The sequence below is a fragment of the Piliocolobus tephrosceles genome, chromosome 14 (genome assembly GCF_002776525.5).
Source record: "Piliocolobus tephrosceles isolate RC106 chromosome 14, ASM277652v3, whole genome shotgun sequence".
Taxonomy (NCBI): domain Eukaryota; kingdom Metazoa; phylum Chordata; class Mammalia; order Primates; family Cercopithecidae; genus Piliocolobus; species Piliocolobus tephrosceles.
In genome coordinates this window covers 73,423,477-73,449,063 of record NC_045447.1, presented here as the reverse complement: position 1 = coordinate 73,449,063, position 25,587 = coordinate 73,423,477, and the positions used below count along the sequence as shown (strand labels likewise).

Below are 25,587 nucleotides of genomic sequence, written 5' to 3'. Positions count from 1 at the left end.
TCAATAATGGCCATGTGTCAGAATTAAGTGCATCTGGGAATTGCTACCGCAGCCAGATGTAAAGGCAGATTTGTCTTTTCTAGTGGCATATGAGTAGATACACACACTCTACTGAGATTTGGCTTTGTCCTGGTTTGGTAAGGAACTAGGTAAGTGGAACTTCACTCAAAATAATATAAAATCACAATTAATTACAGAGGAGCAATAGACAATATTATCATAAACTGCAGAACCTAAACATATGGGTTGTAAGATTTGGGCCATGAACTAATTCACCTCTGAGTTTTCTAGGCACACTAATTTGTTCATAGAATACTCAACAATAACATCCAATATTACTATTACACTGAGCCAGGCCATGTAGTAGGAGCTGGAGACGTCACTGGATATAAGACATGGACATCGGCTTCCAGGTACTCATTAATAAAACAGAGTATAAATAAGCAATTACAGTGCATTATGATAGATACTATATGTAGGATGTATTCAGTATTCTTTTAGCACCCCAAGAAAGCTACTCAGACTTGGGAGGAGGGAAATTTTCTGGGAAGAGTTGTCAGCTAAGCTATGCCCTGAAGGAAGACAAAAATCAGTCAAAAATGGAAGGGGTGGGGACATTCCATATGGAAGAGAGACAGCATGCTCAAAATTACAGTAGAGAGAGTCAACGTGGTACATCTGGGAAACAGTAAATACTTTAGAATGGTTCAAGTGTGTGTGTGATAGGGATGGAAGGAGTGGGGAAGAGAAAACGAATATGAGGATGGCAAGGTGGCAAGAGACAAACCAGAGGAAAGGACATCAAAGGCCAGGTGCCTTTTGGTAAGGAATATTTCAAGCTTTTTACAGAAGGAACAGGGAGCCACGAAATATTTGAAAGCAAGGAATGACTTGATCAGATTTGAGTTTCTTAAAGATCATGCTGGCTGCAGAGCAGAGAAGCAATTGTGGTTAGGTCAAAACTAAACACAAGGAGACTGCAACCCAAGCATGAGAAGATGGGGGCCTCTCAAGAGATGATACCTAATAACATGAAAAGACAATGAATAACTTGGCAGAAAGGAAGTTAGGATGTATTTTGGTAGCCTTGATATAACACAAGTGTAACTGAGAGAAAACAGATTTTGAATGATAAAATTCAAAATTTAAATTAATATTTTCCTAAAATTGTTTTTTTTTTTTTGGTACATATAAATCAAATTCAGATCGAGTCTGTTAAATAGTAAAAGTCGGATTAAAATAAACTTAAGCAATCCTTTCTTAAATCAGTAAGAATATACATAACAGTATTTATTAAACTTGCCATTCTTAACTTATAAGTATTATTTTAAAATGTGTATTGATAATCTAACTATAAAAAAACCCTTGCTACATATCACCTAAAAAAGTACACCCTGCTTCATGCTTCTAGGAAGTTATGTTTATAGATTAACTGGTAGAAAAACATATGGCTAAATAGGCCAGTGTATGCATGTGAGAAGCATTTTAGAAACCTGGGCAAAGAAGACTTAATTGTTCAGGTATTACGAAAGCCATAAAAGACCGAATAATTTTCCATGTAACTTTATTTGTGTGCCATGTTTGATTTAAAACTTCAGGGTGCCTTCTTGTCAGAGAAAAAACAATTTTCCAAATCATCAAACAAATATAAGATCCTGTATTTTATTATTTATAAAACCATAATTAATCAGAAATAGTTCTCTGAGGACTTACAGAAAAGGAGAAAGGCTAAACTATTATAAAATAGCTTAAACAGAAAAAATAATCAAATCACCTATCCTTATTGATAATGAGACTAACGGGTGAAGTGAAAACAAGAGTATTTTAGAAGACATTATAATTGACAAAAGTTTCTCAGATAAAATGGTATAGGGTAGGCTGCCAATAAGCGGAATGCATATATAACAGTCACTTGGCATAATTCCATTTCTTTGATGGGTGGCTGCTCTTCAGATATCTCTGCTGGATCTATATTTCTCTTTATAAAAATGCTTCTGATTTCTTACCTGTTGGGCAGCTATGAAAATGGCAGCCTTTGTGATTTTAAAAACTATTCTTGGTGGAAATATTTCATTTAAACACTTCTGCTCCAGGACTGACCCCAGAGCTCAGGCAGTTGTATCACTGCCTGAAAAGCATAAAATTTTAGAGCTGGAGGCCATCTGCAGAAAAAAAAAGGTCATCAAATCAAAACCCCTTTGGTAAAAACACATTTTTTTCAATGCCTCCAGTACCAAGCAGAGAAAGGAACAGAAGATACTCTTCAGAAATGGTAGCAAGACAATGTACATAATGCTTAAGATTTTTCTTTTTCTTTTTCTTTTTTTTTTAGTTTTTTGCTTTTTGAGACAGAATGTTGCTCTGTTATACAGACTAGAATGCAGTGCCTAGCTCACTGCAGCCTTGATCTCCTGGACTTAAGCGATCCTCCCATCTCAGCTTCCCAAATAGCTGACACCACAAGTGCACACCACCATATCTGGCTAATTATTATTATTATTTTTTTTTGGAAGAGACAGGGTCTTGCTATATTGCCCAAGCTGGTCTTAACCTCCTGGGCTCAAGTAATCCTCCTGTCTCAGCCTCCAAACATAGATTTTTCTTGAATTTGAGTCAAGAAAGCACCATGTCATTGGGCGTACTTGCCTGGACGATGTGAGATAAATATTTTTTTAAATCATGTCATATACAAAAGTGAGGAGGCTAAGAGTGAGTGAAACAGATAAAAGTTGGGATGCTTGACTTAAAATCTTGACTCTATGTCCCATCTTTATTACTTTTAACTATGCAACCTTGGGCAAATTACTTAATCTCTCCATGGAACAACGCTCTTCCATGAAATGATGATAATAAAACCAGCTGACTTACACAGAATGTTATTTTAGAGATTAAACATAATACTGAAGGTGAGATACTAAGCAGAATGCCTTGCACATAATAAATGCTCAGTCAATTTTAGAAAATAGTCACTATTACAAGTATTACATATCAACCACTACTGCTAAACCTGTAAACTTGAGAAAATTAATGAAATTTTTCCCCATAAAGGAATTTTATTTTTTACCTATCTCAGGGTCCTGAGCATTGTGAGAGGTTTCTAACAAATAATTATTCTTCACATTTTATGGTTTCAATTATATTCAACTCAAAAAAAGCTTTTTTTTTTTTTTTTTTTTTCGATACGAAGTGTCACTCTGTTGCCCAGGTTGGAGTGTAATGGTTCCATCTCGGCTCACTGCAACCTCCGCCTCCCGGGTTCATGCCATTCTCCTGCCTCAGTCTCCCGAGTAGTGGTATTACAGGTGCCCACCACCATGCTCGGCTAATTTTTTGTATTTTTAGTAGAGATGGGGTTTCACCATGTTAGCCAGGATGGTCTCGATCTCCTGACCTCGTGATCCAACCATGTTGGCCTCCCAAAGTGCTGGGATTACAGGCATGAGCCACCGTGCCTGGCCCAAAATTCTTTAGTTCAACTCAATTCAAAGAAAAGGAATACCACTTGAGCTGAGCATTAGAAAATGAGGGAATAATAGGATATCAATGGATACAACTGAGGACGGCTGGTAAGAGAAAGGAGCTTCCAGGAACAGTATTGGTAGAACCAAAGAGGTGCCCAAAAGCACAGCCTCCTCAATGACTGCAGGGAATGTGATACTGCACAAGGGCAGAGTTTCACAGACCTATGGCGAGGGGGAAGATTGGACATGGAATTTGGGAGTAGACTGCAAAAGGTTCTGATGGCTGTGTTGAGTATTGAGCACTTGATCAAGTAGACTTGAGTAAATTTGCCTTTCATAAAGCAAAAATTAGGAAGACTCAAAGAGGAGAAATGAGAAAACACAAAAACCACATAAGAAGCTGTCTATGGAGTGTGGAACACATAGGAAAGGTAGAAATGGAAAGGAAATAAAGTGAAAAGTTTACAGGAACAGAATCTACAAAACTGCCTGAGGACAAGAATAAAAGGAAGAAAAGAGACAGGGATAATACCAAGGTTTCTAATCAAGGGATAACTCAGATGAAGTATGAAGAAAAGGGAAGTAGATATGGATGGAAGATAATATTTTGGGTTTACAAAATACAATGTTTGGGATACAGGAGAGCCTCCCATTTCCCAATCATGTAACAAGCAGATAGAAATGCAAGTCTGGAACTTCAGAGACAAGTGAGGAAATTTATTTTGAAGGTTATCTATGTAGAAATTATTGTTTCTATGAGAAGTGGATGGAGATATGGCAGGAGACAGTACAGACAGCCGCCTGAAAGGGGTTATAGATAAAACGAAAATAAAAGAGTTTAGAATGGAGATGGAGACATAGATGCTAAACATCAAATGGAAATAGAGTTCCATGTTGATGAAGAAAGTGAGTGTCAAAGAAGTAACTCACAAAGAACAACTTCCATCCATGGCATATTTCCAATGGAAGATGCTTCCAGTATTTTATTCCTCTAGAAAAACATAGTTGCCTCTTCTTCCCCCTCCCCAAGAAAAGCAAAAATGGTTACCTGGCCAGTAAGCAGACTTAGAATATTTAAGATACATCCAACAAACTACTCTTATTTCTAGTTAGCCAAATAGTCTTGATAGATCTTTATAAAATAAGACATAAATCAATGTATCTACAAAATCATAATGAGCTATTTCAACCAGAGAAGTCTGAATTGGTTTTTCTCTCAAAATTCTCTAATATTTCAGTTAAGTTACTACTACAAGTAGTTGGAATGTGTTTTCACAGGGAGGCCAGTATCTACTTGTGTAGAAAGAAATCGTTAGAGCATACTCAAAATGTCCCTTTAGTTGGGATGGGCCAGTAGGTAGGAAGACAGAGAAAATTTTTATTTTAAACATTGAAAACAAATGTCTTGTTGACCTATAAGCAGACACTGGATCAGCATTTGATGTGTCTAGTCTAATTTCTCCCCATAAAATTGTACTGGTGAATCTTAGGGAGACAGAAGGCAGTAAATTCCTTGCCTCCATCAATACATTTGACCTCAGAGCAAACCCCACAAATGGCTACAGGCACCCACCATCCATCACTGCTCTTGAAACCTGATATTTCAGGGAAGGACAGCTGCACTGGGCAAAAGTCTAAGCAGCTTTCTAAGATGTACTACCATGAAAGAAAAAAAAAGGCACTTATTCTGCTTCAGTATTTTAATTAACTGCTTTTCTAAACATTTCTTCCCCCAAACTGAAACTCCAAATCAAATATCCTCAGGAATATATTAGTAAAATTTAGACTTTAAAGAGAAATGTTCTCTTTGTGCATTCTAGGTAAAAATTATTTCTAGCTTTTGCTTTAAAGGCTAAGATAAACAGCATACCATGCCATGCTAATATGTACAGACTTTAATAAATGTGCTAAGCAGAAAAAGATAGTTCTAGCAACTACACTAATTATAGCAGTACACACAGAGTGCCAACAGGATAAATGTACACAAAACATCCATATCCCACAGATCCTAATTTTTAAGTCAGGTGGCAATAACTTTTAACAAATAGCTGAAGACAACAGAACTGTATCATAGGAACTAGTGTTCTTGAATATAGTATGTTCATTACATGACTTCTACATTCAAGAATTATCTATATTTAAAATAGAAAACAAGATAAATTTGTATAATCAAACTGGATATTCATTACATGTATGGTTATTCCCTCCATTTTACAGATGATGAAACTAAGATTCTGAAATGTTTTATCATTTCCTCCAAGATCTCACAGATAATAAGTGGCAGAACTGAGGCATAAATTTAGTTCTTCCGATAAGAAGAACTGAATGTTCTTTTCACTGTAGCCTAAGAAGAAAGGAAACCGGTCAAGATTTTGCAATTCTTAGCATCATCTTATTATGTATTATATGCATGCATGGTTAAATGAGAATTAACAATAACTGATTTCCAACCATTTATAAAATCATTACTAATACAACCCTTTTAGTTAATAAATGAAATCCATCTACTGACGGCTTAAAAAAAAAAAAAAAAAAAAAAAAAAAGATGTCTCTTGTTACTTGTGATCCAGTCATTACAGAGGATCATTTTATGTATTTGAAAGTACAATTTCTCCAAACCCCAAAGCAGTACTGAGAAATGCTGTTTTCTAAATACAATTCCCAGATCTCAATTTAGTTAGCTACTGCTACATTAAAGAACATAGCTCAAGAGATGTTAATAAAAAAAAAAAAAAGACAATTGAGAATTTATAAATTTAATCAATCTCATGCAACTGACAGAGTTACAAGAGTTAAATCTAGTAAACAGCCATGTGGCAAAGGTCACAATGCTCCCGACATTGTTATCTGAATGTCAAGGAAGAAGCAAACTTAGCCTTTCTGATCAATGAGTTCAAAGAACTAAGAGAAAGCCTTGACTCAGATGGCTGCTTTGGCTCTTACATTTTGTTGTAAATGCTGGAGGAGCCAAAGTGGGGACCCGTCACCTAAAAGCAGCCATTTACAAAGGAAAGTAAGGCTTGGTTGTCGCAGGTGAAGAGGGAAGGACATAAATTGTCTCAATACTATTTGCCTGCCGGTATACATGACCTACTAGCTTACAGACAGAATGAGCTGTCTTAGCTTTCCAAATTGTCATCTTTTTCACTTAGTTTACTCATCTATGACACAAAGGGATTTGATTTGAAGGACAGCAGAGGTTAAAAAGCCATGAAAAAGCTCAGTTTTGCTGTCTCTCTCTCTTTTTTCCCCCTTTTGGTAATTTTCAAAATGTCATAGGCAAATTGAGTAGTATTAATACAGTCCTATTAAATGTATTAGCATCAAACTAAAAATAATGAACAGGAAGATACAGAATTAATCATTTTGTGAGGGAGGAGGGAGGCGTTGCAGGCATTGTTTTAGTCCATTTTTTCCCTGTGAGTGGCTTCGAGGAGTGTGGCAGTACACACGGATGTAATACGTAAAGTACGTAATGTTTAAGTCTTAAAAATATTTTAAAAATAAAATGTTGAGGAAAAAATGCAAACTTGATTTCTTGAAAGCAAATGGGTAATATATTAAGGGGGAAATGAGAGACACAGGTCTTAAGTGTAATTTTGTGAACTATGTTTTGTAAGAATTCTATTTCATTAATTCTGCAGTCTAGCGCCATTGTGATGACATTATTATTTAGGTTACATTAGGTCAGAGACTGTTGTAACATATAAGCACTTGCTCTTTGACCTTCCTAAGACTTATGACGCAAAGAAAATGCTGAACTTTTACATCTGAGGCTATAATTTCATATAATGAACAATCAGGAAGCAAAAGTCATATATTCTTTTAGCTATCTTAAGGGCTTAATTGTGGAAAGCTGAAATGCATTTTTAGTTTTTTAAAAAAGGGAGAGAATTTGGACACTTTGTGGAAATAAATGTAAGCCAAGCATGACATTTTAATAAGTGTTACCAACTACTAATTAGAAGCAAATGAGATTACCCATATAGAAAATGTATCCCAAACAAACCTGTCCTTTGGTAGACATGTCACTATGCCATGAAATTACAGAAGCTTAAACAAGTGATGCTTGTTCGAATGAAATTTACTGACAAATCCCTTCTAAGCAATCTTCTCCCACATTATCAGATTTCTTCAGTTGATGTGTTATATAGGAATTCTCAATCTTGTAGTTCACAGAGAGAATAACTCTTCTCTTTGCTCTTTCTTGGCAAATCACTGATAATATAAAAAAGAATGTTTTAAAACACTGGTTTTGCTTGAGGCAGCAAGCTGCCTCTTTGCCATCACAAGTAAGTAGCTTTCCTACAAGATTTTTTCAAAGAAACTGAACAGTAAGAAGATGAAATAACAACAAAAAAAGGTAAATAACTCTATAAAACCAAAAGAGATTCAGAATAAATTTGGCTTAAATCACACGTAACTGTTGTCACTTTAAGAACATAGGAAAAAGTAAAGCATTCTTTGAATACTCTGGGAAAACTGGATAATTATATCTATATTTAGCACTTCTTATATCTGGGCATGTAATACAAATCCTGTATATTTTGTGACCACTAAGTTGAGTACACTACATAAAACGTAAAGTTCATTTTCGAGATTCCCAGAAACTTTCAGGAATTAAAAAGGTACCACCATTAAAGGTTATGTGCATAGATATTTTAAGTGTAAACCTAAGCCTGATGCTCCTAGGATCACAAGTTAGAGCACACAAGCACACAAACACACACTTGACTCTTACAGTATCTGCAAATACACAATGAAACTAAAGAAGGTTTTAAAATAAAAGGTAAACTAAGGAACGATAGTTTTAAAATGAAATCATCTTTGAAATATTCACCTTTCTTGAAATGACACTTTTCATATGTGATTGTGTTAATGAATTCTTATTTATGCCTAGAATCCTTTTAAAAATAGAATTGTCCAGTGGTTTGATAAATCAAGTTTAGTCTGAAGGAAATCTAATATGCAAATACTTACAGGGTACTCTTTTACAAATAGTCACCCTTGTCACTTTGAAAAACTGAAAATCAACGAAAGAACAGTTTAAGTATACTTGACCTTAGTGCCTAATGTCTCTCAAGATTGCCATGGCCGGTCGATTTCAAATCTGTGAAACTGACACTTAAGAATGTATAGTGCGTCTTCCGTCCAGGTCCCTCAAGTGCTGACTAAACTGTGGTCACAGCCTCAGATTCTCTTTCCATACAAACTTGTACAGCGCTTACAAAGCTAGTTTAATCACATCATCAATCTATGCCTATACTTCCCTTAAAGTAATTCTGCTTCATTTATCTTTTAACCCTACATTATGCAAATAACATCCTTATCAGTCCAATAAAGAAAAGTTGTTAATGTTCCTTCTTGTTTATCTTTGCCATACACTGAGAACTGGAATCACATATGAATTTGCACCAATACCTTTTCTCTTTTCTATTTTTCACACTCTATATGAAAATCATAGTGTCAGAGAAGTCCTAAATAAAATTCTTGAAATAGTCTTCAATCATTGTCTATAACTAGTATCAGAGTATGAGTTAATGTATTAAAAAGGAAAAAACAAAAACTTGGGGGGAATGCCTACTTGATTTTTTTTTTTTTTTTTAATTTCTCTCTAGGAAGGCTTTGCATATGCCATACCAGGATACCTCCTGGATATAAGAACAGTTATACAGGCCCCTAGTGGCTTAGCAAATAGCAGCAGATGAGGGGATTCCAATTCTTAGTCCCAGACTTTGAGATATTCTGGATTTAAATAAGAGTCAATCTTAAAAGGCAAATCGAATCACTGTATTTAATACTTTAAGCAGTTTTACATCTATGGTTATCTACTCTAATGCACATATATTAAAATAAATTGCTGCATTTCATTACTCGAGTAACTGCACAACTGCTCTGGCCCAAGAAGAATCTGTGTTACATAACCTACACAATAAAATGTTTAATTCATCCACCTCTTTACATGTCATGCAAAAGTAATATATTACTCAACTATATTAAAATATATTTGAGAGAGACACTGTTCCTCTTTGAATCTTATTCCTATTATATATTACTAAGGGCTATAAGAACAGATGATTTCTGTGTAAAGTACTATTTAAAATAAGATACAGATAAAAATTGAATGCCACTTTTACAGGAGTAAAAATCTAAACGTATTTCCCAATAACAACCAGTGATACAACTCACATTGGAGTGCACCTATTCTAAAAGATCTACAATTAATAACACCCATTAATCTCCCATCCCCTTGCTGTCCTTCCTTCACAAAAGAAAATTCCAGGCAGGCACATTTACAGCTTTTAGCAATTTTTAACTGGACACAATCTGACAGCTGAATTCATGAAACTGACCAGCTTGTCAATTTCACACTTTGAAAGTACAATAATAGCTGATAGCGTGAGGGTAAATTTAAGAAATCTGCCACAGAATTGCTAGCTCCATTGAAAAGCAAAGTACAGTACATAATTATGGAATGTGGGAGGTAGGGAAAATTTTACTGTCCATTTAGGATGTCTGTTTCCATAAGTCAGACACGGAGCATTGAAAATGTGTTCTCTTTTTGCTATAGTGTCTGTAGCATAAAACAATACATATTCAAAGTAAGTAAGATACTAAGCCTTTTACTGGATATTATTATATTACATATACAACTTAATCTTAAGTTATTATCATCTACAGATCCCTTTACATCAGAATGTTGCAAGTCTTGGTATATCATCCTTGTTTTACTCAAGTTGAGTGGTTGGTGTGTGCACTTTGAAACAGAGAAAAAATACTCAAAATGGTCAGAAGTATCTATGGTTGAACTAACTCCCCACAGACGTGCTACAGGATGGTTAGAAAAGAACACACCAAAGGGTAAAGTCCACATTTGTAGCTCAGTAAATCTAACAGCAAATCTATCTCAAGTCATAAGCAGTTACTAGCCTTTCAGAGGTTCAAAATGTGTTAGCTATACTCTGTCAAGTCACTGGCACTGTGTCTTTGGGCATGTAAATACATATATATATATATATATATATATATATAACTTTAAAAGGAAATACAAGGAGAACGATCCCTCAGGAATCTTCCTAGATACTTAAGGTGCAAACTGTAGATGAGGCTGGGGGATTACTCTGAGAATTTTAGAAAACAAGAGACATTTGGCAAGTAGCGTACTGGGAAGCGAACTGGAAACAATACAAGTGGATTGTGATAGTCTTGGTTTTGGAGAATGGAACTACTATCTGGAATTCTGAAACACCCAATTAGTGAAAGCCAAGCTCACACTTGGTGTTCGAGATTTTTTTTAAGCATAAGACTTAAAAACTGACTTCACTTGTTTGTGTTTTTAAATGAAAATCGACGTCCAGAGAAGCAATGCAAGTTTTCTACACACCTACATAAAAGCTACAATAAATCTATGGGAAAGCAAAGAATCTTTGGCTTGTTCGTGGCTTTCTTTTTAAATTGTTTTCTACAACTTTGCCTCTTCATTATAAACGATGCGTTCCCTTCCCTAAGGAATGAATGTGTGTGTTAAGTACACCAGATTCCCGCAGCTGAACTACGAGCTTTGATTCTGCCACGGAAAGGTCTCCCAAACAGCCCCCCTCCTCTATGGCAGCTGCGTAGACTTTGATTCCTGCTATTTCTCCTTCTCCCCACTAGTTCAGAGGAAAGAAAAAAGAAATCGCCCCCTCACCGTAATCAGCCCTCCTTAAAACAGGAATCCCTGCCTTTAAAAAAGACGGTGGCAGGATCCCTGGGTAAGGGTGGATTGCCCCACCGCTCCACCATTTCCCCCCAATACTACGCCCACCCTAGGAGGAGAAAGCGGGGGTCGCACAAATACACATACCCAGACACCCCCATTCTCTAGAGTCGCGTCTCTCCCGGGTCTAAGGTTTCAGGCGAGAAGTGAACCCTGCAGGGGAGGACCTCTGCCCGAGGAGGTTCAGAGGAGCGAACTGTGCGCTCCGCTGCCCGGGCGCCGGGCTCGCGGAAGCGGGAGCGTGTCGCTCTGGCCGGGGAGGCGCCGGCAGCCGGAGCTGGGCGCAGGGCGATTCCCGAACAGCCAGAGGGGAGAACACAGCGGGGCGGATGGGGTCAGTTCCAGGGACTTACCTGGTCATGTTGGCTCTGGGCAGCCGCCGCCACCGCCTCCCGCGCCGCCACCAGCACTTTCCTCCAGCGCCTTCGCGCCCTGCCACGGCCGCGCAGCCGGCGCCGGCCCGCGCCGCCGCCTCCGGGCGGCCAATTTAATCCCGCGGAGCAGCGGCCGCTGCCGCGGAAGCCCCCCTGGTCGCCGCCGCCGCCCAGCCCTCGTGCGGCCAGCCCAGTCCAGAGCGAGGAAGTAGAAGAGAGTCAGCGAGTGAGTCCAAAAACCCGAAATCCAGCATCCAAGGGAGCGCGTCCCCCCGCCCTCCCTCCACCCCTACCCCCTTTTCCTCCTCCTCCGCCTCCTCCTCCTCTTCTCGGGCCGTCCTCTTGGCCCTTCTGAGCCCGCGGCTTCCGCGGCGGTTTCTCCTCCTCTCGCTCCTCCTGCTCGCCCGGCGCCCGTTTCTCTCGCTGCCGCTGCCGCCGCCGCCGCTTGTCTCCTCTCCCTCCTCCTCCTCCTTTCCCTCCTCCTCCTGCTCCTCGACGCTCCGCCGCTCGCGGCTGGGGGGTCCGGGGCCGCGTCTCCTCTCCTCCCTCCGCCTCTCCTGTTTCCTCCTTCCTGCTGCCTCTTCTTTTAAAGCGGATTCTTTGGCCACAAATAGCAACTCGGCTGCCCCCCTCGGTGCCTCCCTCCCCTTCTTCTCTTCTTCCCCCCAAAAGTGAAGCGCACGCGAGGTAACCAGAAACTGAGGCTCGTGGGGGGAGAGGGGTGCGAGGCGACGCCTGGGAAAGGGCCCGAACAGAGTCAAGGGGCGGTAGGTGGGGTGGCCAGCCCAGCCCAGTCTTTGGACCTGGCGTGAACCTGGTAGTTACGGCTGCAGACGAGGTGGTTTGGTGGGGGAAATTAAACAAAAAAGCCCAGGAAAGTAATTGGAAAGGCTTCTCTCTTTGTTTCCTTGTCTGGGTGATTTCTAAAATCCTCGTAACGTGCTGGGGATCCCACGGAATTGCTGTGCTCCAGCGCTGGGGGATTGTGTGTGCGCGTTGCCTGCGCGTGAGTGTGAGTGTGGGTGCGCCCGGACGCGGGGAGAGCTGGGCCCGCTGCGCCTGCTGGCGAATCCCTGAATCTGGACCACTGACCCACTGAAAGGGCCAGAGAGCTGGATGAAGGAGGGGCAGGTAGGAGTGGTGGGTGAAGGAGGCAACACACACACACACACACACCAGAGGAGGGGGCGGAGTGACGTCACTCCCCAGCATTCATCCACCGGGCCAGAAAAGACCCTCTCCAACAGATTCACTCATCTAAGAGATGCACACCCGGGCGCTTCCTGCTCTGCGTCCCAGCGCAAAGGAGGAAAAAATGCTGGTCGCGCCCTCTTCACAGCAGTGATAATAATATAAGGAACGTGCTTTAATGAAACACAGTTTGTGTCCGCCCCAGTTCACCTTGGCAGCCTCCTTCGGGGATGCTTGTAGGATCCACTTTGAAGGCAACGAAGAAGGCAGGGAAGTACTTGAACCAAAATCTTAGTGTGATAACTTGTTTTGCTATCATGCCACTTGCTTTTATGATGTTGGAAATGCAGTGCTCCTTAGCTTCTCTGAAGGACACTGTAACACCCTCTTCCCTAGACAAGCACCCAGTTGTTGGGCTATGCACTCTTCATCCACAGAACCCAAGGTGACTAAGGTGCACTGTGTGTGTTGTTAGCTAAGAGATGGATTTTAACCTTCTTCACTACTCACAGGATCTCCAACATGTGGAAAAAGTCAACAGCTGGAAGCCACCATTGGCAGTTGGCCCATCAAAATTTATTAGAAACTTGGTCAGAAAGGTTAAATAAAGTAAAGCTAGAGCTCACCAGCCACCTCGATTGCTCATTCTATGTTCAGGCCAGCACATACACACAATACTTATTCCTGCAGACTCCAGGCTGTCTTTGAAAGAGCAAACGTAAACAGACCCCCTTATATTTGACTTAATATAAACAGACCCCCTTAGATTTGACTTAATGATCCAGCATCCTGACTGTTTTCTCAAGCTGCCCATTTATTTCCACCATCTGCATGCTGTGCTGCTGAAAGCCACCAAAGGATTGGTCAGTAATCCTCTGCCCACCATGTACTCCAGAAATAAGTCACATATTTTTGAAAAGAATCTCGCTAAAGGAAGTTTAGTTTTCCAGCAATTTGGGGGTGCGGGAGGAGCATCCTGGCATGATTGTCTCTTGGCTTTTTGTTTTTGTTTTTTTATGGTTAGCATCATAGTGAAAATCAGGAAGAAATCAATTCCTGTGCAAGCCTCCAAGCTAGGCTTACCCTCCAATCATTCTGATTTCACAGGAGCTGAAAAGCTGTGCGGGGATGATGGACACCTGCCCCCTGTTACCTAAGGATGGATCCAGAAATCTCAGCCTCCCCATAGGTGATTGCACCCAAGATGTAAACTCCAACTTGGCTTTCTCATTGCCACATGCGCCCCCATAAACTGGCAATCCCACTTTCATCACCCAAAGTTGCATGTTAGAGAAACAAAGTTTCAAAACCCCTAATATTCCTTTGCTGTTACTTTTGTGGGAAAGAAATGTATCCCTCTGCCTGCGGATCTGACCTCATTTAAGAAGAACCCAGCTGGTAAATCTGACTGCTATCTGGGAACATAGTTGAGGAAATATCATCTTACACCACTGGTAGCGATTTCAACTAGCTCGAAAACTCAGTGATGATTGTTACCAAGGAGAGCAACAAGCAAGTAGAAAAGGGACCCAAAAATCACGGGATACAGAGGACAGTACAAGTAAATGGCATAAGCCCAACTTTTCTGACATTGTAAAGTCCTAGATGTTCTTGTCTCTACTGCAACCAAACATCTTAGAGAAAGAAGTAGGGATGGGTTAAGGTGACTGCAGAGTCTGAGTTATTATTATACGAATGAGACTGAGAATTATTCAGGGTGATGCTGCTGAAGAATGGGAGGAACAGCAAACAGAGAAGCCAAAGTTTCTGTGCTCATCTGAGTAGTGATGGAAGTAAGACTGCAGCCTGCTACACACGTGTTAATATATTCAGAGCAGATTTACAACCAAAGAGTGTCCTAATGCTGCAGCATCTATTAAACTTCTAGACTGGTTTACCATTTGGAAATTTTAAGTCAAAGAACATCAGAAGCAGGCTAATCTTTTGTTGAAATTACCTCATTTTTGCAGGTAAAGAAACGAAGACCCTGAGAATTTAAAATCATCCAACTATTTGGTGCCAGAAGCAGGACAAGAACTCAGACATCATGATCCAGTGCCCTCCGTCCCACCAACTATTCATCATCACCTCCACATTCTGGATCAAAGAAGCCAGTTTTCCAACTTATCAGTGAGCAATACATGTAGAATATTTAAAAACTCCAAATACTTACATGAAGGAAAAATGAAGCAATAGGACAAGACATTTTCTTAGTTCCCTTCTAGCTCTAACATTCTGTGATAAATAGCACACAGGAGCTTTGCTATAGCACACCCCCCTCTAGTGCATAATTCAGCATACGATGAGTATGAGTCTGTTTTGGACCCCATCCAAAGGAGTTAGTTCCTAGAAGTACTTGGAAGATTTATTCTCATTTATCATGAGGCATCCTAACAGGAGACTAAAAATAATCATGATGACAATAATAGTAATCATTTGTTACACTTGTATTATGTACTAAGCATCGTGCTACGCATGTTATAGTTCACTCGTTTTTGAAAAGGCACATCATGACCTTGTGTGGGTTGCAAATCTAGTGGGTCATAAACAATTTCTAAAATGAAAGAAAAGTAGGAAAAAACACAGTACATTGTATGTACTAAGTATTTATTTTGTTTTGCAAAACTTCCTTTTTGATCATGTGGCTAGTGATTAAAAGTTTGAAAGCCACTGCCTCATTTCCAATCTTAACTGCCTTGCCAGTTAAGTATTATTAGCCCCATTATGTAAGTGAGGAAACAGGACAAGAGAGGATAAGTCATTTGGCCAAGCTGACATAGTGAGTGGCCAAGCTAGAATTTTGAACCTAGATCTGTTTGACTTCAAATCCAGTATTTTAACTTCTGTAGTGATGATAAATTATTAACCAAGGTATGGAATAAATTGTTGCTAATCATATTTTCTTTGTGAGGACTACCGTGGTTTTTATTAAATGCAGCTAAATGGAGAAACACAGCATAGATTCAAGTGACACGTTCTGAAGATAGTGAGAAATTTCATAAAACACTAAAACTAATATCTGAGACCTTTTCCTATAGGTGTTAGCTTATGTCTAACTTACTTTAATAACTTACTACTAAATACATAAAGGAAACAATAATTAATAGTTTTAGTCCTCAAATAACTTAAATATTCACTTCTTCAAGTATTACTATTTTTATTTCAGAGAGTGTTTTTCAAATTTAAGTTATACAGCATTTCTCAGTAGCTTGCTTTGGCCAAACACAGAACTGGCACATAAGAAAGATAAAATGCCAGGTGCAGTGGCTTACGCCTGTAATCCCAGCACTTTGGGAGGCCAAGACAGGCAGATCACCTGAGGTTAGGAGTTTGAGACCAGCCTGGCCAACATGGTGAAACCCCGCCTCTACTAAAAATACAAAAATTATCTGGGCGTGGTAATGCCTATAATCCCAGCTACTCGGGAGGCTGAGGCAGGAGAATTGCTTGAACCCAGGAGGTGGAGGTTGTAGTGAGCTGAGATCACACCACTGCACTCCAGCCTGGGCAACAAGCCAGACTCTGTCTCAAAAATAAAAAAGCAGTCATACAGCCCTATCATTCAAATTCAATTATAAAGAAGAAAAGATAATAATTCAGGTGTCATGCTAAATTTTTTGACCCATGTAGTTCTATGGATTCTACCAGTAACACTGCATGCTTAGGTGTCATTACTCCCATTCTGCAGACTTGAAAGCTCAAACTCAGAACTAGTTGATGATTGAAATCACCTGTTCTGATTCTACTACTCAAAGGTTCTTTACAAGCAGGTGGGCTTCCCATATACCAGGAGGCAGCTAAAGATTTTGAGACATGCTGTGCAATCATTTATGCTTTCTTTTCCCATGTGAAAAAAATATACTTTCCTTTTCTTCAAGGCAGCATCTCTTGTTGCTGTTAGGCAGCAGTGTCCTCTTTAAGTAAAGAAACCCACAACTTTCATAAAGAAAGGCCTAGAAAAGCCAGACCTCCTCCACTGACTGTTCTGTTCAGCTGCTGCATTTCACCCTCACCTGCAGTGTGTAGAGGACGTTATGGTACGATGCTATTTTCTATTGGCTCTGCTACTGGAGATTACAGCATGCGACTGTGACAAATGGATATTCCCATTAAATTCTTTAGTAGACTGGGGCATTCCATTAACCATTGGCACTATCCCAACCCAAGTGAAACACTGGGTCATTTTTTTCTTGTGAGCAAGAAGTGAAGGGAGAAAACAAAGGATATACTCTAATTACCTTTCCTGTTTTTTTTTGTTGCATGCATTATGATAGCCATATATTACAATTATTTATAATTAATATATGACAAGCTGTCAGCTAAAATTTAACAGGTGATTTGTCAAGAAGCCCCATTAATGCATACATTAGGCAGTGGATTTCAGTGTTTCCTAACAATAAAATTGTGTATTGGTTTTGTTTTTTCATTCTATTTAGTATAAACATTTAGAGGCCACCTATCTGTACATTTTGCAGCATTTTTAAAAAATAAAACTATTGCTAACACAAATGGGTGCATTGTGAATTATATGAGGTCTAAACACATTTCTGTCACCTTAACCTCTAAATTTGTTTCACTGAGGAAACAAATTGCCTAGTGTTTATTTTAAATTTTTAACTTTATTGCCTAGTGTTTATTTTAAATTTTTAACTTTAATGGGTTTTGATACATTTTTTAAATTATATCTTCAGTAGGAAAGGCAAAGCTAATTAGGGAGGAAAGCAACTGCAGTTACTTATGTTCCATTTAGTGTTTGTATCTTAGGTAAGAAAATTCTGAAATGAAAGAATATTTTAAAATGCAGGAAAAGATTAAGAAGTCACCAGAAAGCTAGTAATTAATCAGTGAATAAAGGAACACTCTACAGAGACCAAAAACTGATGAAGCACGCTCTGTTTTGCTGAATGGCACAAGAATGGGGAACACAATGAAATGAATCAGAGATAGTTCTTAGGAGGGGTAACAGGATTCTTTGAAAGAAGGAAAACTCTGTTTCTATATCTGTAGAATGTCAAATTATGGGACATAACCTGTGAAGGAAGTTAAATTTTAAGCTTCAATATTATTATTTCCGTGGTCAACCAAAATTTGTACTGTTTAAGAGAAAGATACAAAAGTACTGCAGCATTTGTTTAAAATTTCATTTGTACAAGCCTGACTCTTCTCTCTCAAGACTCGGACATACTTCAGGCTGTTAATGACTCACAATCCACTACTCTAGAGGGTGCTGAATCTCCTTAATGAAAGAATGTGCTTTAAGATTCAATGGTTAGGAAGAGAGAAATAAATGAGAGTAAAACACAAAGCACAGCAGTTTTTCAAAGCTAGTAAGACTTCTGCGTCCACCAGCCAACTTTAGCTTTCACATTTTTAGCAAGAAAGCGCTAACACAGAACCATGAAATTATTTTTAAAGGTTCTTTCTAACAGGGTTTCAGAGGACAATTTCCAGAAACTCACTCAGAAGTGAAATACCACAAGTTGATTTTCATGTTGCAGGGAGTGTATTCCTATGCAGTTCAGGGATTATAAATGACCAGTGGCAAGTTGGTTGTTGGATCCTGAGCCAGGATCTCACTGTCTCCAGATCTCGCTTTGTTTCCCATATGCAGCAGTGTCCCCATTAGTAACTGGGGGTGTTTCCTTGTGCATTCAGTAACAGTTTTCAAGACAGTGAATATAGCAAGGCATCAAGACTACTATGTTTCAGCCACTTTTCTAACGTTTTCTCTTTGTCTTATACTTCTGTGCTTGTCTTACACTTGTATTAAAAACACAATAAGGAAAACAGCTTTGTACAAGCTAGTATTTTGGCCATAATTATACTTTTCTCTGTCTTCTCAATGAATAAGAAAATTTTGGGCCAGGTATCTGCACAAAGCATGATAGAAATAGATAAAATAGCGCACCATCTAGCATGTAGCCTACATTTATGTAAATCTGGTTGATGTAAAGTCTGTTCTGTTATCACTTTTTAAAAATAAATCTATAATTCTTTCTTTAATCATAATAAAAATCATCTAGGGAGAGTCCAAATTTTTCAGAAAGAACAATTTCTTCAGTACAGGAGGCAGCATTTGCCAGTACAACAAGAAACCAGAAGACAAGAATCTGTGCTGCATCATTTAATTTCTACTTGGTGTACATACTCAGTGTAATGTTTTCACAGTTGTTTGAGAGCAGGATTCATGTCTGATTGGAACCCAGAGCTCCTATCATAGAGCTTTAAGCACAATAGGCACTTCATAAATATTTCAGAAAGTGAAGGAAGGGAAGGATAGAAATAGGAAGAGAGAAAGAGGAACTGGTTGTCATTTACACATTTTACATGATACATCACTGTCTTTATAAAGCTTCCTGTGTAGACAACTAAACAGAGTGAATTTCCCCTGCTGCTGGCCTCTCATTCTTTTATTTTTCTTCTTTTTGCCTATCTCTCTGTATTTTTATTGTGTATAATTGCACCCTATTAAATTGTGAGTGTCTTCACACTCTTCTCGTCACCACCAAGCCCAGAACCTGCACGATAAGCAGATCTCAAAAAATATCTGCTGCAATATATGATAGCATGTGCTTAGACACCACTGTGGCCTGGTTAGATGTCACATTAATAATGCCTCTTATTGAGCCTGTGCTGAAAGGTACAATGACCTAGAGTTTGGTCAGAGTTAGGTCTCACTCATCACAGCACACACGAAAATGTCCCAAAGAATAATAATAGAGTCTAACAGGAGTGAATGGATTCGTAGCTCCACAGAACTTTTGATGAGAATGATTATAAAGTTTCATGCTTTCCTACAAGAAGTCAAAATAATTTGATTAGTTCAGTGGACAAAAAATCCTTTATACTTCTAACTGGTGCTGACATTTTCATTTTTAACTTGGTATATCCTTAGATGAACAGAGCATTCATTTGCCTGTAAACATTATTTCCTATAGGAACATATATTACTGAAAGTCATCCTGATTTTCAAAACTCATTGGCCACATCTCTAAAATTACTAGTAACACTGAACAAGTCTTGGAGAGATTTAAAAGGAAACCAAAACTATTCTTTCCCAACTGTATGATTATTTTACATAGTCTGTTCATGTTCGTGCTTGTTTTATACATGTAGAAGCACCATTCCTGCTTGATTACTTATTTGTGTTCAGTTCTTCAAAATCATGTTTTCTTTCCTTTTCTTACCACCAAAAGCCCATCTTTCCAACACAAGTGTCTCTACTGTTCTCTGGACTAATACAATAATAATCTTTTGCGTATTCTTCTGCTCCCAATGTTTTCCTGATTGGCCCCAATCTATGCCCCAACGTGCTGCCTAATTAACCTTAATAAAATACAAGTGGAATATGTACCTCCCATGCTAAAAAAACCGCAGTGGTTCATGATTAAGTACATACTTCATAACTAAGTGCAAATGTTCTACCAACATTCAAGATCTACCACAAATGGAATGCTGTCTGAGCCTATTTTTCCATTCTAATCTTTACCTCTTTTCTACCAATATCCAGCATTGTCTAGATAAAACTATCCATGTTTCTTAGCCAGAAAGTTTTCTTTTGATCACCTACATTTTGAATACTTACGTATCCCTTAAGAATCATCCTATCAAGTCGTCTTTTTTTCTGATTCCTCTATCACGTATGAATATTACTTCCTTTAGAATATCTGATTCTTTGAATCTCTCTTGTACTGAATATTCTACTGAAATTGGGTAAAAGATAATAGAAAGCACTAACCTCCAAGATATATTTAATGACTAGTTTATTGGTATTGATTGATTACTTGGAACGGCAAAATGTTATAAGCAGGGAGTAGATGGAGTTAGTGGGAATTTATGCAAACTTATGTTTAATCACATATTGAAAGACCTCTTTATTTAACCGCATCTTGCAAGTTCTCGTATCAGATAATTGTGTTTGGGAAGGGAACAAAAACATTCCAAAGATTCTGAGTTAAGACCAATATAAAGAACAACAGATGACGGAAACTTTTAACAATATCTCTCCTTCCCTCCCTCCCTTCTTCCCTTCCTTCCTTCTCTCCTTTTCTTCTCCCTGTCTTTCCTTCTCTCAGCTTTATTCATTACCCATGCAAGGAGATGAAATGACCTTGACTAGTAAGTCTTTGTCCTAGAGAAGCACAAAAGCAAATCAAGTGAGGCAGATGTTCTGCTCTACCCTCCCCCTTGGCAAAGACACAAGGGTTCAGCAGTCTAGAAGCAGTCCTGAAAAGAACAGTTGGCACTCATGCTTTTTACTTTTCCTCCCTGAGAGAGACCTCCTGCTAGCCGAGTCCCAGGCTTTAAGAAATATTCTACCTTAAATCAAGTGGCGGTAAGAAGGAACAGGACAACTGTTTTATTTTTAATTTTCCTTTTTAATCCTTGCACCCGCCGCTCCCTTAAAAAACAGGTCGTGTTCTAAGATGATGGATATCAAAACTGCTCAGTTTTCGGATATGTGCTGGGTAGAGTAGTAATGAGAAATTAGAGAAAATGCTGAAAGCAATAATATTTCATCTGTGATTCAATCTTACCTGTGCCATTCATAGCACACCTGCCTTTTATTAAAGTTATATTTATACTTGTTTTTCTCTTTTCCTTTCTACGCTTCTGCCATAGGCCAACCTTGTAAAATCTTTATGGAAAACATTGGGCCTTAATCTTCTGTGTATCCCTTGTACACCTGCAGAATGTCCTATCATAAGAGTGTATAATAGAACCCTGTATAATTGAATTTTTCTAGATTACATTGTTGTTGTTGAACTTAATGAAAACTCTATAGGGCACAAGCATATCCCATTTTTTGCCGATTTAATACATTCTATCATATTGTCTCCAGGGAGCATACTTGTATTTATCAGATCAGGAGTCCAAGTGTTTGGACTTGCAGACCCCTAGAATGATGGTTCCCCACCCCGGATGTGCACTAGAATCTGTACCAACTTTTACAGCATATGTGCCCAGCCCACACATATTAGCTGAACTGGATTCTCTGGGAGTAAAACTCTAGCATCTATATTTTAATTAAAATATTTGTTTATATTTTGAAACAGAGTCTCCTCTGTAGCCTAGGCTGGAGTACAGTGACACGATCTCAGCTACTGCAACCTCTGCCTCCCAGGTTCAAGCGATTCTCGTGCCTCAGCCTCCCGAGTAGCTGGGATTAGGGGCATGTACCACCACACCTAACTAATTTTTTTGTATTTTTAGTAGAGAAGGGGTTTCACTATGTTGGCCAGGCTGGTCTCGAACTCCTGGCCTCAAGTGATCCACCAGCCTTGGCCTCCCAAAGTGCTGGGATTACAGGCATGAGCCACTGTGCCCAGCTTAGCATCTGTATTTTAAAAATCTTCCCAGTGATTCAAATGTTTAGCCAGAGTTGGAGCAACTCTGCTTTATAGCTCTAGAAAGCACAATTTAAAATCACTAGACTAGATTATCTTTAAAGTTGTTTCCTTTATTCTCCAGCACTAGGATTCTTTGTGAAAGTGCTTTTATTTTATAGGTGAAAAAGAAATGATCCTTTGGCTGAATTCCATTTTTAAGTAGTAACTACGAATGAAATGCAGTCCAAATTTTATATATGCCTGTGGTGTTTTCAGCATATCTTATTGCTTAGTTTTCGTGTATGCCCATTCATCCCGCTGCTCATTCAATCAAACCTCCACTGTGTCTGAGGTATGTGAACTATGCACTATCAAGTCATTCTAAGAATGTAGGCTATGAACAAGGCACACATGTTAAGGAAAACCCTTTTTATCCAAACACAATGCAAACATCCTCTAATGATTTTTATACTTTGCAGACCAATTAAAAGAGGAAGCCATGCCATCAAACTAGCCTAAATTCCTACCACCCTACCCCCAAATAAATCTGTGATTAAAACAAGAAGAGAAAGAAAAAAAGAAAGAATTGCAGAGATTAAAAGTCCTCCTTGGAAGCAAATTGAAACTAGTCTTGATTCTTGAGGCTTGTGTGTTATTTTCAGAATTAAATCAGGAACAACAAAACTACTACTTCTGAGACGGAAAGATATTGCTTGTAATTTTTGGCTTAAGGAATTCATTTTCTTGAGAAGAAAGTATTCTTGGTGAACTCTAAGAATAGAAAACTATCAATTTACAACTAGGACACATGGATTTCTCCAAGAGTTAACATAATGCCTAACAAATAAGAGGTACAGTATCCACACTATATTAGTTAAATATTAACATTTATATGGTACTTTATAAGTCACAGAGAACCTTAAGAGATATCTTTTAAGGCTCCTAATAATTTTGTAAGTGGCAAAACACCGATTTTATGGCTGACCCAGACTCATTGATTGATCCAGACCCCGAATCAGAAACTCTGGGCCAGCTCCTGGGAGTCAGAATTGTTGGCAAGCTTCTCAGGTAATTCTGAAAACAACCATGATAACTCAATTCAAATTTATTGATTTGTTTTATTGCTCCCAGGAAAATGATCCAGTGAGCAGATTCTGGCATTTCCTAAGAAGCTGGCTGCCTTTTTCTAGGATTTGCCTTTTTCTTTCTTCTGTAGTTCTTAAAAGGGGAAAAAAAAAAAAAAATCACAGGTGGCACCATTTTACCTAAGTCTACAAGCTATGTAATTCTGCTCTGCACAGCTGGTTTCTTCTTACAGTCAGTTGTCCCTGCTCTGAAGAAAGCTGCTAGCTGCTGGCACTGGTAGGAGGTTTGAATCCTACCCACTACCCTTCTGGCCATAACTAAGGTCCTAACAGCCGGCAGAGAACACAGGCTTTCTTCAGCAGTCAGCTGTAATTACGTGAAATTTATACCGGGCATTGTAGTACAAACCCAGCAACCTGCTGGGACATTTCAGGGGGTTTTAGCATTTTAGTTGGGAACCACTAGTTCTAGCTGTTATACTCAGGGAGAGAATTGGTCATGAGCTATTTGTGTTGGTATATGTCTCGTTCCATCAGTTAAAAAAAAAAAAAAAAAAAGGGCTTAAATGTAAAAGACAGTCTTAGGTAGCTATCTCCTGCCCTTTAAATTATATTAGAACAGCATAATAGCTACTTTGGAAATGCCATCTCATATATAACATGAAAAAAAAGACAGTTAAAGAGATCCCTCAAAAAAACCTTCTGTAGAATAAAACTACAGATTTTAAGGGAGGAGACAATGTTATTTTAACCTTGTAATTACTCCTAATCCACACAGAGACTGGAGAGAAGAGGATTTTGATTTTATGTCTGCAATGAAATACACTTGACTAGAATTGAAGATGCAAGAGGGAAAAAACCCTCAAAATTAAAGGAAAAGAAAGTGTGTGTCAACCACCCCATCTTGCTGTTTCTCAAACTTTCCAAATTCTTTTGGTTCACCACCCCAACCTTAGTAATGCCGTCATGTGTAACAGCCCTCCAACTATTCTGGTTACTATTCTGGTTACAGTTGCTGGGAAATTTGTCTGTCAAAAGAGAGGTTCCAAAGAGTTGGGCGGTTTTCCTCTCAGACAATAGAAAACAGGGTTATAAGACACAGACATGAACACAGACACACACACACGAGTTCAGCACCCCATGAGGTGCTGGCTCTTTTGGCCTTAAAAAAGCATTGCAGGAGGAGGAAGGGTGGAACCCTCAGATCACCTGACCTAAATGACCCCTCTGGCTCTCTCAGAACTTTACCCTCTGTCCTGGTAGCGCTTCAAAGCGAGAGGGATCTTGGGAAAAGGACACAGGCAGTTCGCCATATCCTTGGGCATCCAAAAGGGTAGAAAGACTTTATGCCTTTTCTACCCTGCCTGCTAAGAAGAAAAAGCAGACATCCTGTTTGAGACCACCAGGTGCCCCCTACCTTTTCCTGTTTTCTGTCTTATACTCTTTAAACCCTCAAATAAGTACACGTGTTGCTCGGTTCATAATTAAAGCGTTGGCAATGCCCGCTCCCTTGCTTTCAATTTCATTTTTACAAATGTTCCCATCATTCTTTTTAAAAGCCCTGGGCATATGTTCAAAACATACAACCCAAACAAATAAACTGCATAACCTAAGCCAAACCCACCAACAACTGGAACATCCTTCCTATTTGGGAAGGCTACTCTAAAAAGCTACTTAATTGCAGTATATTCCGTGAATGAAAGTTCACGGAGCTGAAAAATGGAAGCTTTTATGTTAGCATCTGATCACTAAGGAAATGTGGGGCATACACATAGGTCCTAGAATCAGCTACTTAAGATTCAATGGAGTAAATTTTACCTTGAATAACATCTTTAGAAAATGAAATATTTAGGAAGGAACAGAGTTCCTGTGGGAAATTTTATGGTAGAGTTAGACTTTAGCAGACTTTATTATTTGCATGTGCTGAGGAAGAGTTTATATTTAGAACTAAGTTCTTGATCTTATCCAGTGATTGACTTTTCGTGACCTTTGAAAGTAACTTTGATAGCAAAATTCCTCTCTGTCATTTACCCCTAAAGCTGACATGATCATAGCAGTGGGAGCTGCTATGTAAAAGGCCGTGATAAGAGTGAAAACTTTACCAATGAGAAAGACTCCAACATGTAGGCAAAAGACAAAATTTATGACAAATTGGTTTTACCTTGGTACAGCAATAATAATAATAATAATAATAATAATAATAGCTTAACTTAATTCAAACTTTCATGTGACATTTCTCCAAAACGGAATAAAAAGAACTGCCCAAATCCACTGTTGGAAGCAGAAAGGAAACAAAGATATTTGGCTGCAGCAAGTATGTAATTCAGGTTGGCACCATTGTACTGGGGCACCACTGAGAAGAAATGTGTCCTCTGCAAGATGGCAGCC

At 38.9% G+C, this 25,587-nt stretch overlaps 1 protein-coding gene across 1 annotated transcript; it reads left to right on the top strand.

Annotated features, from left to right (window-relative positions):
• The first annotated feature begins 10,261 nt into the window (after nt 1-10,261).
• Nucleotides 10,262-15,682, top strand: LOC116418432 (myb-related transcription factor, partner of profilin-like). The gene is made up of 4 exons (XM_031934007.1): nt 10,262-10,322; nt 11,597-11,812; nt 11,951-12,281; nt 14,756-15,682. Exons 1-4 carry the CDS (start codon nt 10,262-10,264, stop codon nt 14,757-14,759), a joined length of 612 nt encoding a protein of 203 aa, XP_031789867.1. The 3' UTR covers nt 14,760-15,682.
• The last annotated feature ends 9,905 nt before the right edge of the window (nt 15,683-25,587 follow it).

Coding starts and splice junctions, on each gene's coding strand:
- LOC116418432 (XM_031934007.1), top strand. CDS start 10,262: ATGGTTGAACTAACTCCCCACAGACGTGCTACAGGATGGTTAGAAAAG. Junction 10,323..11,596: donor AGAAAAGAACACACCAAAGG/GTAAAGTCCACA, acceptor GGCTCTGGGCAG/CCGCCGCCACCGCCTCCCGC. Junction 11,813..11,950: donor GAGCGAGGAAGTAGAAGAGA/GTCAGCGAGTGA, acceptor GGCCCTTCTGAG/CCCGCGGCTTCCGCGGCGGT.